The sequence below is a fragment of the Neopsephotus bourkii genome, unplaced genomic scaffold (assembly GCF_033783945.1).
Source record: "Neopsephotus bourkii isolate Nb327-2 ecotype Australia unplaced genomic scaffold, CSIRO-AGI_Nbou_v1 NB_1765, whole genome shotgun sequence".
Taxonomy (NCBI): Eukaryota; Metazoa; Chordata; class Aves; order Psittaciformes; family Psittacidae; genus Neopsephotus; species Neopsephotus bourkii.
This window is the reverse complement of record NW_026902239.1, coordinates 7387756-7399584: the sequence shown is the minus strand read 5'-3', so window position 1 is coordinate 7399584 and position 11829 is coordinate 7387756. Positions and strand designations below refer to the sequence as shown.

The following is an 11829-nucleotide window of genomic DNA, read 5'->3' as shown; positions in this document are numbered from 1 at the left end:
AAACAAGTTCACTTAGCTTCTCCTTGCATGTTATCTGTTGTAGCCCCCACTTGTTTTGGTGGACATCTGCTGGACTTTCTCCAGTATGTCAGTGTCTCTCATATACTGGACACAGCGGTATGGTCCCATCAGTGTTAAACAGAGGGGAATAATCAGTTCCCTTGGCCTGCTGGCTACCCTCTTGCTAAAGTAGCCTTTGATGCTTGTGGCCACCTTTGCTGCCAGGGCACATTGCTGACTCATGTTGTACTCTTACATTGTCTTCTGCAAAGCTGTTTTCAGATAGTTGCCCCACAGGCTATACTAGTGCACTGTACTAGAGCTATGCTATCCCAGGTGCAGGACCTTGCGTGTGCGTTTGCAGACCTTCATGAGATCTTGTAGTGCATTTCTTCAGTGTGTTGAGGGCTTTCTGAATCACAAACCTGCCCTTCAGCAACTCCCTCCAATTTGGTGATTTGTTTTGCTGCCTGTACACATACAGAGGCCTTTGTTGTTGCCCTTGCCAGTTTCTTCTCCAGCTGACCTTTGGGTTTCCTAATTTCATCATTGTACACTGCAGCGATATCACCATATACCTTCTCTGCATAACATTTCCCCTTTCACCAGCTGCTTGCTTCCTTTTCCATTTGAACTAAGTCAGGAGTCCCTAGTTAATTCTTGTTGGCCTTCATCTACATTAGCTTAACTTTTCTTCGCTTCACTTAAATTTATGCACATTGGCATGCATCATTCTGCTGGTTTGAACTCCCTGGAGAGATATCCAGATTTCCTGGACCTTTTTACCCTTTAAAGCAGTCTTCAGTATGATCCTGCCAAGCAGATGTCTGAACAAGCCAAAATCTGCCTCTCCTGAAGTCCAGTGCTCTTTCAGTATTCATTTTGTTCACTTCTGTCAGGATTTCAGACTTCACCATCTCCTGGTCACTGCTGCCAAGGCTATCATCAGCCTCCACACCTCTGACCAATTCTGGGCTTTTTACTCTTTTTTTTTTTTTTTTAAAGTCCAGCCGTTTAAAATTCCTTTCTGTTTTAATAAGCAACATTGTGTGAAGGGCAAATATTGAAAGGAACACAAAGCGGAACAATGTGGGAAGATATAACAATCTCATATAAATCACTGGTGCCTGCTTTATTCAGCTCTGGTTACACTGTGTCAAAAGAAACAAAACCAAAGCAAAGTTTAGGTCATTAGTTAGGTCAGGAATGGGAAAGCTTCCATAGAAAGTGAGGGAAGAGACCAGGAGGTATATCTGAGGGTAACGTCAAGAAATTGTGAAAGAAGGTTCTTACTAATGTCCTGTTCAAGGAAAAGCATGAGCTTCATTTTAAGATTGCTCTTCTTTTGTTTGTTTGGTTGGTTTTTTTTGTTTGTTTTCTTGGTTTTTTTGGAGTTTGGGGAGGTGTTTGTGGTGTTTTTCAATTTTTCATTTTTATTTCCAAATAAAATGTATTTTTGGACAGAGGTTGTTTGATCCAGCCATTAGGGAAGACACAGACAGAGGTGCAACGGTAATGTACCCAGAATGATGAAAGATACAGAGAATTGGTCAGACAGCTCATTCTGGTCTTCTAAAGCCAGGGTTATTGGATGAAATTGAAATTGAGTCATTCCAATACTGACTGAAAGAAAAATATTTTCTAACAATGGAGAATTAGCCTGAAGATACCACTGGACAAGGGAGCACCAAGACTCAGTGAAAGACTAGGCATTTATATAGATAGCAAAATAATTTGAGCTGTTAGAATAGTAAAGATTTTTAAGCTTTTAAGATAATTGTAACAACTCATTTTTCAGGCCTCCTTCAAAATACTGATGGTTGAAAGGGTGACTAATCTCTTGAAACTGTAAATGTGATCATGGAAGATATGTTCTATTCTTTGTGGAATTCTCAGAATAGAGTTAGTGTGGATGGTTTACCTGAACGGTCCTGATAACAAGAGTATTTTAATACTGTGTCCTGAACCTAAAGAAAATGGCCTTACATAACAGTTAGTTCTTGTAAGCTTGCATGTGCCTTTCAAAAATTATAATAGACTTATTCCAGTAAAGATATTAAACCATTGCCATGTATTTGCATTGAAATGCAATTGAAAAATCCGGTGAAAACACTACTAGCAAGATGCACAAATCCAAAGATTACAGCTTGGTAATAGATTAGAGTGCTTGTTGTTTTGTTTTTTTTATAATAATAAACAATAGCTGAACTATTCATTGCCGACAATGTATTGTTTACATTCTCATATTTGGTCCCTTTTCTTTATAGAATGTTGGGGAAAACTGTCTTTTAAACTGCATTTTGTGAGCATGCTTTAAGTTAAACGTACACCATATGTTGAAATGCTACTTTTCAATATTGACATTTTGGGATTTACCTACTTGAACTTTTTATCTTTAGTCATGTAAGTTATACGGCGTTTGGTTGTTGTTACTACTTGCATGATGAAGCTTCGTGCTTCTTTTTACATATGCACTTTTAAAGAAATCTCTTTCTTGTGTGCTGTATCAATATCCAGCCTTGTCAGGTTACAGGTAGGTCTATCTGAGCAACCGTTCTTTCTAAGAACCACTTCATTTTTTTGAATATAATTTCCCCTATGAATGAAAAACTATTTTAAATAGTGTAAAATGCTTGAAACATAAATAACTTTTCTCAGTATTTTCTTATTGCTTAAGGTTAGATTTTCTTATGATACAGAACAACTAAATCAGAAATAGGAAAATGTGTTACTTCTTTTTTTTACAAAGTCTGATGGGCGGTTTCATGCCTACCAGACGTTTCTGCACCAGGGGGCACTCACTTCTCATTCTCATCAAAGCAAGGGAATCAGATACCAAACCTCCATTCTCAGCCATTCTATATTCTCTTGTGCCTACATCTGTTTTCACATTGATAAAATGTTTCAAATGTTCTTTTCCTATTAATTTAGGCAGTGTTAATGGTTAGATTTTTGTCATCTGTTGTTGGAGAAGGCTGTAGAAATACAGATTTTGTTGAAACTCTTTAGCACAAATAGTCATAAAATAGTTAATACTTTTTGAATGCTGCTTTGAGCATGCTGTGTGACAGGTTGTGGAAAACACTAGAATTTCTAATTACAGAAGGGATAGGAAGAATTAAAAATTGTACAGGATGATGCACCAAAGGCTGAGAACAAAAAATTTGGTGTTGTATATTAGTTCTTTGAAGGTGTTTAAATAAACCAGAAAACTTGAATTCCAGTAGAGTTTAAAATAGTTTACAAATTGCAGAATGCCTTCATGTGGCAGGCTAAGTAATGTATGCTCATCTGAAAAACATCAGTGCTTACCAGTTACTCTGCATGGTGTGAATGTAAATGTGAAATACACTTCTCTTTTCTCTTTCTTTTTTTTTTTTTTTTAATCTCTGTGCTGAGTGCACACAGTAACACCATCACTTCAAGATTTAAATGTACTCATTAAATTGGAAAAGCTGTAATAATTTACAGTCACTTCCTACTGCAGTGACAGAAGTTTATGAAATACTTCGTAATGAGTTTTCTAGTGCTTGTGTTTGGAAAGTGAGCTATTACATACTGCATGGACAGAATTTTGGTCATTATTTCCAGATTGCAAATTGTGCTTGAAGGGAACCAAAAAAAAAAAAAGAAAAAAGATGATGAACAAATTAAAGAAATAAATAAGGGTGGGCAGCTGATACCGTAGGAAACTAAATATGATAGTGGACCATGAATGGTGGAATAATGATCACTGGTGTTTGGTGTTTCCAACTGCTTTGTAAAGAAGGTAATGGTGATTCAGAGTGTTTCTGGATGCATACTTGCAACGACTCGAGGGCATAAGATACATTCTTCCACCTGCCCATTCTGAAATTGCATTCAAGCTTGCTTGAGATAATTAACATTTTGAAAACACTTTTTTTTTTCTCACAGGATTATATGTCAGAAATACCGGTAGTTTCTCAGGCAATAACTAAGCATAGTGCTTTTTTAGTGCAAAGTTATTTCATTGCCATAGGTTTCTGGTTAAAACTTTGTACTGTCATGAAGTGATTTTGCCTTATTTAAAAAAATAAAAGAAAGGAAGTTTCACTATTAAAATTGCTAAAACTTCAAAGCCAGAAATGCTGGAATTAGATTTACCTTTGGATCTTTAGTTGGGCTTCCTCATGTGTAGTCATGGTAGATTCTTCAGTTAAGGGATCACTTGCTATTTTGCTTCAAAACGTACTGTGTCATTTGCTGTGGATGCTTTTAGATGTGTAAATAACTGGGCAGAGGATTTCAGGAAAGAAAAGGAATAATTTTATGATTAATGCAGGTAACCTTAAGAAAGTCTGTTTCGCTGCAATTTCCCACTCAAGTGGAGATAATAAGGCAGACAGCTTGCATTGGAGAGAAATCATTAAGAAGTTCTCTGGTACTAAGATAATTCTTGAGCAATCAGGGTGGAGGGTGGAGTTTGAAGGAACCTGAGGAGTGCCTAAGTAGACAAGTATTACTGCCAAGACAACTGAGGTATCAGCGATTTGCTAGGGAAATGTCAGTCTCTCTTGCTAACGGTGTGTATTTTCTGATGGTACCTATGCTTTCAGTTCAAAAGTGATGAGACAGTGTTTGTTTGTTTTTAAGGTTGTAATATGATTATAATCCTTTCCTGCTTATGCCTGCCCAGATAGGAAAGAACCTTTTCTTTTGGATGCAAATTGTTCTCGCTACTCCGTTACTTCAGGATTAGCCTATTGCAGTGTAACTGAAGCATCTTAAAACTAATCAAAGATTGCTGCTTTCAGCATCAACCCAGTGAGAGGAGGTCTGGCCCTGCCCCTTGGTCATGGCGTGGATTTTAATCTCTGACAGTTATGATTTAGGGAGCTCTAAGCAGCTGGGGATCCTACTTAAAGTTGTTTGTCTTTAGCCATACTTACAGAGCAGGAGCGTGCTGCAGGATCCCTTCTCATCATTAGCGAAGAGGAGTAGTCAGGTGCAGGGACATATCCCCCTAACCTTCTTTATACCTGAAAAAGTCAAAATTTTGTGACCAGGCAGGCATAAGGAGTCACATGCTTACTGTGAGCTTTGAAATAAGCTGGGAGCAGAGTACTGAGAAAGGTGAAGAGCTAGGAAGAGATCCTTTTATTTTGTAAGTGGCTGAGAACAGATTCTGTTTCAGGAATTACTTCGCACTGCATTGTAACAGTACTTGCTAGAGTACCTAAAGCTTTTTTGGATACATGCTCTTTGTTATTTCAGTGGGTTTGTTTTTTTTTTTTTTTGAAAGAAAATAAATCGTCATTCTACTTTCAAACTGTGTAGAGTAAATAAGACTAGCCTTACTGCTTGAAGAAAGAGCATAGAAATACCCAACAGCTGCCTCATTTTCTCAATGCTATCCAGCCCCTGCCTGGGGCAGGGGTTCTCTGGAAAAAATAGTATGTGATCATGTAAATAAAGACTTCATCATGCATAAACAGAAGATGAGAATGGTTGAATGGACACGTTCTGGCATTTACTAAGTTATTCAACTTAAGCAATATGTAAAAAAAAAATAGTTTGGCTTATAGCAGAGTGTGGTTGGACAATACAATGTCTATAGGCAATTCCTTTGCTTTAAAGAGAGGAGCTGTAAAGTGCCAGAAAGGCTCTGATTTATCTGAGCAGTCCTACTGAAATCATTGTATGGTGATTAAAATCAAGAATGATGGTAACTGCTTGCTAAACAGAGATCTGAGTGTAGTTCTTTGGCTTGTATCACTGTGGAGTCCCAGTTATCAGTCCTCTTGGCAGACTGTTGTAACTCTGCTACTTTAAGCGTAGTTACTTCGTGGGCATAAAAGTGTTTACTGAATTTACTTTTGTTTTGGGTAATACAAATTTTGCAGGGCCGTTCTGAGCTAGTCCACGCTCACACTGTTGCGGGGGTCAAGATGAGTTTTGTTCTTAAGGTTGCTGTCAGAATGCAGCAACAGTTGGCTTCACTGTAGTGCGCGCTTTGTCCTTAACTTGCCCAGTAGATGGTACTGTTGGCTGTTTTATTTAACTTGTTTTAAAGCAATGCATTAAGATGCGTTGGTTTTTCTCTTCCTTTTTGTCCTTTGCACTTTGATTGTTCTTCTTTTTTATTCCTTTTCCTTACTGCCTGTTCTCCCAAAATGCATTTTTATCTTGTATGAAACAATAGTAGCCTTTATTATGATTTGATCTCTGTGGGTACTGATGAGGCCTTATATACTGTTAAAAGGGCACAAGTAACAGCAAACAGATATGCAACAGCGGGGACTCAATTTGAAACTAGATTGTATATATTTCTTCCCAACAGGTTTGAGTTTCTAAGAATTAATCTGCAATATGATAGACATTTCACAGTATTTGCAAATTTATTTTTATTCCATGTAGTGACAAATGCACAGCGTATTTTTGTGAAATGTGGAGAAAGAGAACTGAAAGCCTTTATAACATATAATTCCCCCTACATAAAACTATGGAGTGCCTTCCAGCCTGCATGGTGAGGCAAAGAATTTCCATTAGAAATGGAAAGGTTCTAAAGCCACAGGAGGAGGGACAGCAGAAGTCGACAAGAAGAGCAGAAGGAGCTTGTGCTCAGCCTAATAAAATTAAGTTTCAGGGTAATAATTCCTTGCTTCAAGTATATATCCATAGTAAGTGCTGGGGTACTAGAGCTATGTAAAAAGTTAGAAGAAGGTTTTCTGAGAAAGAAATTCAGGAATGGACACTCAGTAGAGACACTGGTAACAGAAAACTGTCTGTTCCTCCATTGCAGCTGAAACATTTATGAAATGCTTTATGTGGTACTATTGCCTGCAGTAAACAAAGGCTTCATCTCAGTGACTTATGATACTTGTTCCTATCCTGTGTAAATTTTAACGCAATTTTAATTGTTTTTTTAAGTCTGTATTCATAATAATTTTGATCCCTGTAGAACTTAACATGTAGATAGAAATTGTTCAGAAAGTATTTATAATGTTTGATTATTATTTATTTAAACCTTCATTTCCCTCAGTGTGTTCTGTATTTGCTCTATAAATATTAAAATATTCTTGGGGATGAAATTAACTGTCATATAAGCTGAAATCCTGGTATATCAGGACATCATTTCCTCAGGATATGAAAATGTATCTCAGCTCTTGAGTGGAAAGACTCTAATGATGTTTAGGTGGAAGTTACTGTTTAATTCTCTTTTGGTCCTCGTGGAAACTTTTAAACAAGGCAGCTAAGTAAATTTGTGTTGTATACTTAACTCACTAACAGTTAGATTCATCCTTCCAGCTCAGTTGATGATATATTTGTGTTAAAAGACCATTGGCTTAATTGGGTGGCATAGAAAATTATCTTCTTAAGAGGTTACTTAAAATTTGCAAACAAGTATTTGACAAAAGTCAAGTGGATTAAATTCATACCCAACAAGCTTTATAGTTTACTGTCTTTTAAACACTGAAGTGACAAAAATCAGGGTTTTTTTTGTGAGATCATTTTAAAATTATTTGATAATGGCCTGAATTTGTTTCCATCAAAGGGAATTTTACTGTTTGCCTTAATGAAGACAGGTTTAAAGAAAATCCCTGTATCCAGTGCAAATTTACACATTTACTTAAGGAGTTCTGTGATTTAAACCCAAATTTTTATTTCTCAGAAAGCTATGGATCCATCCTCAGAAGTTAGCTCAATGTCACTACTTTCTTCCCTCTGTATCACCTGCTGCAAACCTCCAGACTGTCAAGACACCTAGGGGAAATATATGGGAGGATCGCTGTTAATATATTTTGGCTTGGGTCACCAAAAATAGAAGAAACATTATGAGAGAACCTTACCTTTTTTTTTTTTTTCCTTACTTTCTAAATAGAATAAGCTTACAAAAGTGCTAATTTTTTTTCATAGAAATGTAAACTACCATTACTGTAGCTCCCTTTTGTCATTTTTCCAACAGTAGACAGTAGCTGGCACATTGCTCAGACAGCTCTCACCATGTGATAGCTTTGTGCAGCATGCTGCTCTGTACATCTACTTATCCTGGTTTTAAGCAATTAACCTCTGTCACAAGGGTTTCATTGCTTTTCCTCACCAGCTAAAACCAGAGTCCCACTTCCCAGGTCTGAGGCATTTTTCTGTTCAGCTATGGAGAGCTCAGCATGCACAGTAATGCTAAAGCTTTAATTAGGAAAGCAATAAACGAAAGCAGACATATCTCCTTCAAGTCTGTGTCCAAACAGGAGCTGGAGGCCTCTGACACTGATAAAGTGGAGGCTGTGGGCAAAAGCAGGAGATACAGAGGTCAGATGAGGCAGCATGCTGCCATGTGGTTATGTTCTCCTGCCTGCTAAGGCAGTACTGACTGGTTGTTCTCCATTGCTGCACCCACCTTGGTGTGGTAGCCCAGCTGTTAAAGAGCTGCTTCCTTAATGGTTTGGCTCTTGCTGCCATGAACACCCTTCAGTGAAAGGGTAGCTGTGAGCAGGCTTCCCTGCAATCATAAGGCTTTCATCATGTTTGATGCCTGTCAGTCAGTCATCTGAAGCGAGAAGGGCTAGTAGGTCACTGCAGTAGCCAGGGTGACATCCTTGCATACCACAGGAGGCCACAGTGAGGGGGGAACATACGTATAGTGTCAGGGCTGGACATCCACCAGATCATACAGAAATATCATAGGTATTAATTGGACTGCTTAGAAATACCTTTGGTGTACACATGTTCTGGCTGATTATGTATGAAGGTGCAGGCAAGTGTTTCCAGAAGCCAGTTATTAATCTCAATGTGGCCTGTCAGTTGGTAGGCTGCAGTGCCATGTTTTAGTCTGTGCTCGCAGCCCATTTGCTTATCCAGCTCTTGCAGCTACAGCCTTTGGAAGCAGTGAAGGTTTTCCTTCTGACATCCACTTATTCCAGCGGCAGCGAAGCACCAACAACAAAAGTGAGTGTAAATAAATAGCAAATATGAGCATAACCAAAGTAGGAACCATGCTGGGTATGTAAGTCAACTATAAGACACAAATCATAGAATCATAGAATCATAGAATAGTTAGGGTTGGAAAGGACCTTATGATCATCAAGTTCCAACCCCCCTGCCATGGGCAGGGACACCTTGCTCTAAACCATATCACCCAAGGCCTCATCCAACCTGGCCTTGAACACTGCCAGGGATGGAGCATTCACAACCTCCTTGGGCAACCCATTCCAGTGCCTCACCACCGTAACAGGAAAGAATTTCCTCCTTATATACTAGATTATAATCTAAGATTGGATATAAGGTCTAAGATCCTCTTCTGAATGGTAACTGCTATTCTTTGGGTGGAACAGCATGATTGCCCACAAACGAGTACGAGCATATGGTGTTGCTGCCTTCAGTTCAAGGCTGAACTGGACTTTCAGTCCAGATGGATGTATCAACAGTTTACCCACACTTGCATACCTGTTCCGAGCATTGTCATCACAAGTAAAAATCTTGGCTGCAGAAGACTGTGTGAGGTCCTCCTTCCTCTCCCTCCCCTCAGCTTAGTTCACATTCCTTAGGAGCCAGCAGTTTTTCACAAATGCTGAAGTTGGAAGGACTGCATTAACGAAAGCACACTGTTCTGGTATATACACATGGGGCTTAGCTTTGCTTTCAGTCAGAATGCCTTATTTTCAGTACTATACCTTAGCAGGGTCCAATTCATCCTGCAGCCTCTGGAGGCACAGAGAAGGTGAGCAAAGTGCCAGGCAATTGTTCCCCTTCTCATTTTGCCCAGGTGAAGTTCTCTGACCAGAGAAATAGAAATTTGCTTCATGCTATTGCCCCTAAGGAATATTCTCACAGGTGGGTGCTGTGGAGCTTTGAGAAGACTCTCAGGTGTAATTATTCTTGTTGATCTCCATTAGTGACAGCATCACACTTCTAGAGATGTGTCCTCTGTGTCAAAGCTCAGAGGGATACCCCTTCAATGTTCAGAAGAGGCAATCAGGGGCAGAATGCTGCCTCGAGTTCAACATGTGTAACTAGCTGGGCCTGCAAACAACATAGTGACTGGAAAGCTGACGTTTATTTTCATCTGGTAGTGCTGTAATCATTACAGCATTTGGAATATGGTTTTCTGCTGGCAGCAGAATGGCTATAACTCCTGGTGCTCCTGTGTAAGCAGCACAGCATGTGGGGTATTGTTGAGCCTTGCTTCTGGCTGACAGTAATACCACGTTCAGCATGTAATTAAACAGCTCATAAACTGCCTTGAGATGTTTATTTATGTGCACTTTACAGCAGAGAAGTACTGTCTTTTCAGAGGATCCTGAAATTTCTGTACTCTGTGAAGCATTTGTATCTGACATCCAGTTCCCTTTTCCTTGACAAAAGTACTCAGTGTGGAGTGTGTTGTTTTGCTGGCAATGAAAAGCATACAGTTAGGAGATTTTCCCATGAAATTCTGTTATTGATTTTTGGATTATTGTGTGTGCATGTGGGGGCACTTTATAGCATTATCTATTCCAGATTAATATTTTTAGAGAACAAAATGATTTTGCATTTTGCTTGATAGAAACAAGGAAGGCTTGTTTCCAGTTCCTTGGGGATAAGCAGATACACATAGACATTAGGTAATATGGTAAGGACACTCTGTAAAAATTATCTGGGTGAATAGAAGAAGATGTCAAAAGAGTGTATTAGTAAATTTTTACTATTTTCTATGGCATTTGTTTTTTTCTTACAGTTTAGAGTGAATGAATTTGGGGCCCTGGAAGTGATTACAGATGAAACTGAGATGGAAAGTGTTAAAAAGGCAACTGCTACCACTACCTGGATGGTTCCAACTGCTCAAGAAGGTCAGTTAAGAGGTGATAGGCATTTTCTGTGCCAGACTGTATTTTAATATATCAGGTTTTCTTTAAAGGTTGCCCTGCAAAAAAAACCCAAAACAAACAACAGACAAACCCAACCTTATTTGCTCTAATGCACAGGGGACCTCTGATTTCACTTGTTTCTTGGGGTGGTAATAAGTATGAAAAGAAATATATTTTAAGTTTCAAGGAAGTAATTCCACTGTTAAACATCTGAACTTCAGTTGCCGCCATCTCTTTTTCTAAGCTTAGGATTGTTTTTTCCCCCTCTCTCAGATTTACAAAATAGTCAATTTCTTACTTTAAATTACTGAGAATTTTTCAGAAGTTATTTTTGTTGAACCAGTTCACCAGTCTGCCCACAGACTTTACTAACTGCCTACAGTTCATTTGTGACTGAAATACTGTGTACTGTAAACTTCCTTTGCATGATGCTGGCTGCTGCTCAGCTGCTACCACTGATGTCAATGTATGTTTGCACTCTTGCCTTGCTCCTCCTGACTATGCTTTTTTACAGTATTAAAATTAGTGTGTAGTAATCATTTATGTTTAGCTTGAATAAGAAAATTTTAATAGTTGTAGTATCTGTCTGCCAAATAAGGTATTTCCTGGATTTAAAATACTGATTTAAGGGAACAACTTTTTTATTCAAAGGCAGCTGGTTTTACATGGTCATCAGTTCTGGAAATCTTGATACTCTGATTCCAGTAATGAAGAAGTAGTGTGAAAGAGAATATCACAACTGGTTTTGTGACTACTTACAACTACCTGGTTTTTCCTTCTTGACACTGTATTTTACCAATTTGCTTTTAAAATACACATTCTGTAAGGTCTTTGAAAAGCAGACTTTAAAATTTTGATTTAATAATTATCAGTATAAACATGATAAGCAAAGTCGGTGATAGTTTTGCTACTTTTCCACCATCAAGTCTTGTCTTTTGTGAATAGGCAAAACATTTACACCAGTGGGAAAGTAGTTTGGACCTCAGCTGTGAGGTCTTCAGCTTTGGAAAACAGCTGCTCTGTT

General features: G+C 38.4%; 1 protein-coding gene across 8 annotated transcripts in view; it reads left to right on the top strand.

Moving 5' to 3' along the window:
- The window catches only part of L3MBTL3 (L3MBTL histone methyl-lysine binding protein 3), an 83674-nt gene that overhangs the window by 11917 nt on the left and 59928 nt on the right, over positions 1–11829 (top strand). For all 8 annotated transcript variants that reach the window (XM_061378401.1, XM_061378400.1, XM_061378405.1 and 5 more), the window contains exon 3: positions 10676–10787. In XM_061378401.1, coding sequence (XP_061234385.1) covers positions 10676–10787 — 112 coding nt within the window. The remainder of the gene's footprint in view (positions 1–10675; positions 10788–11829) is intronic.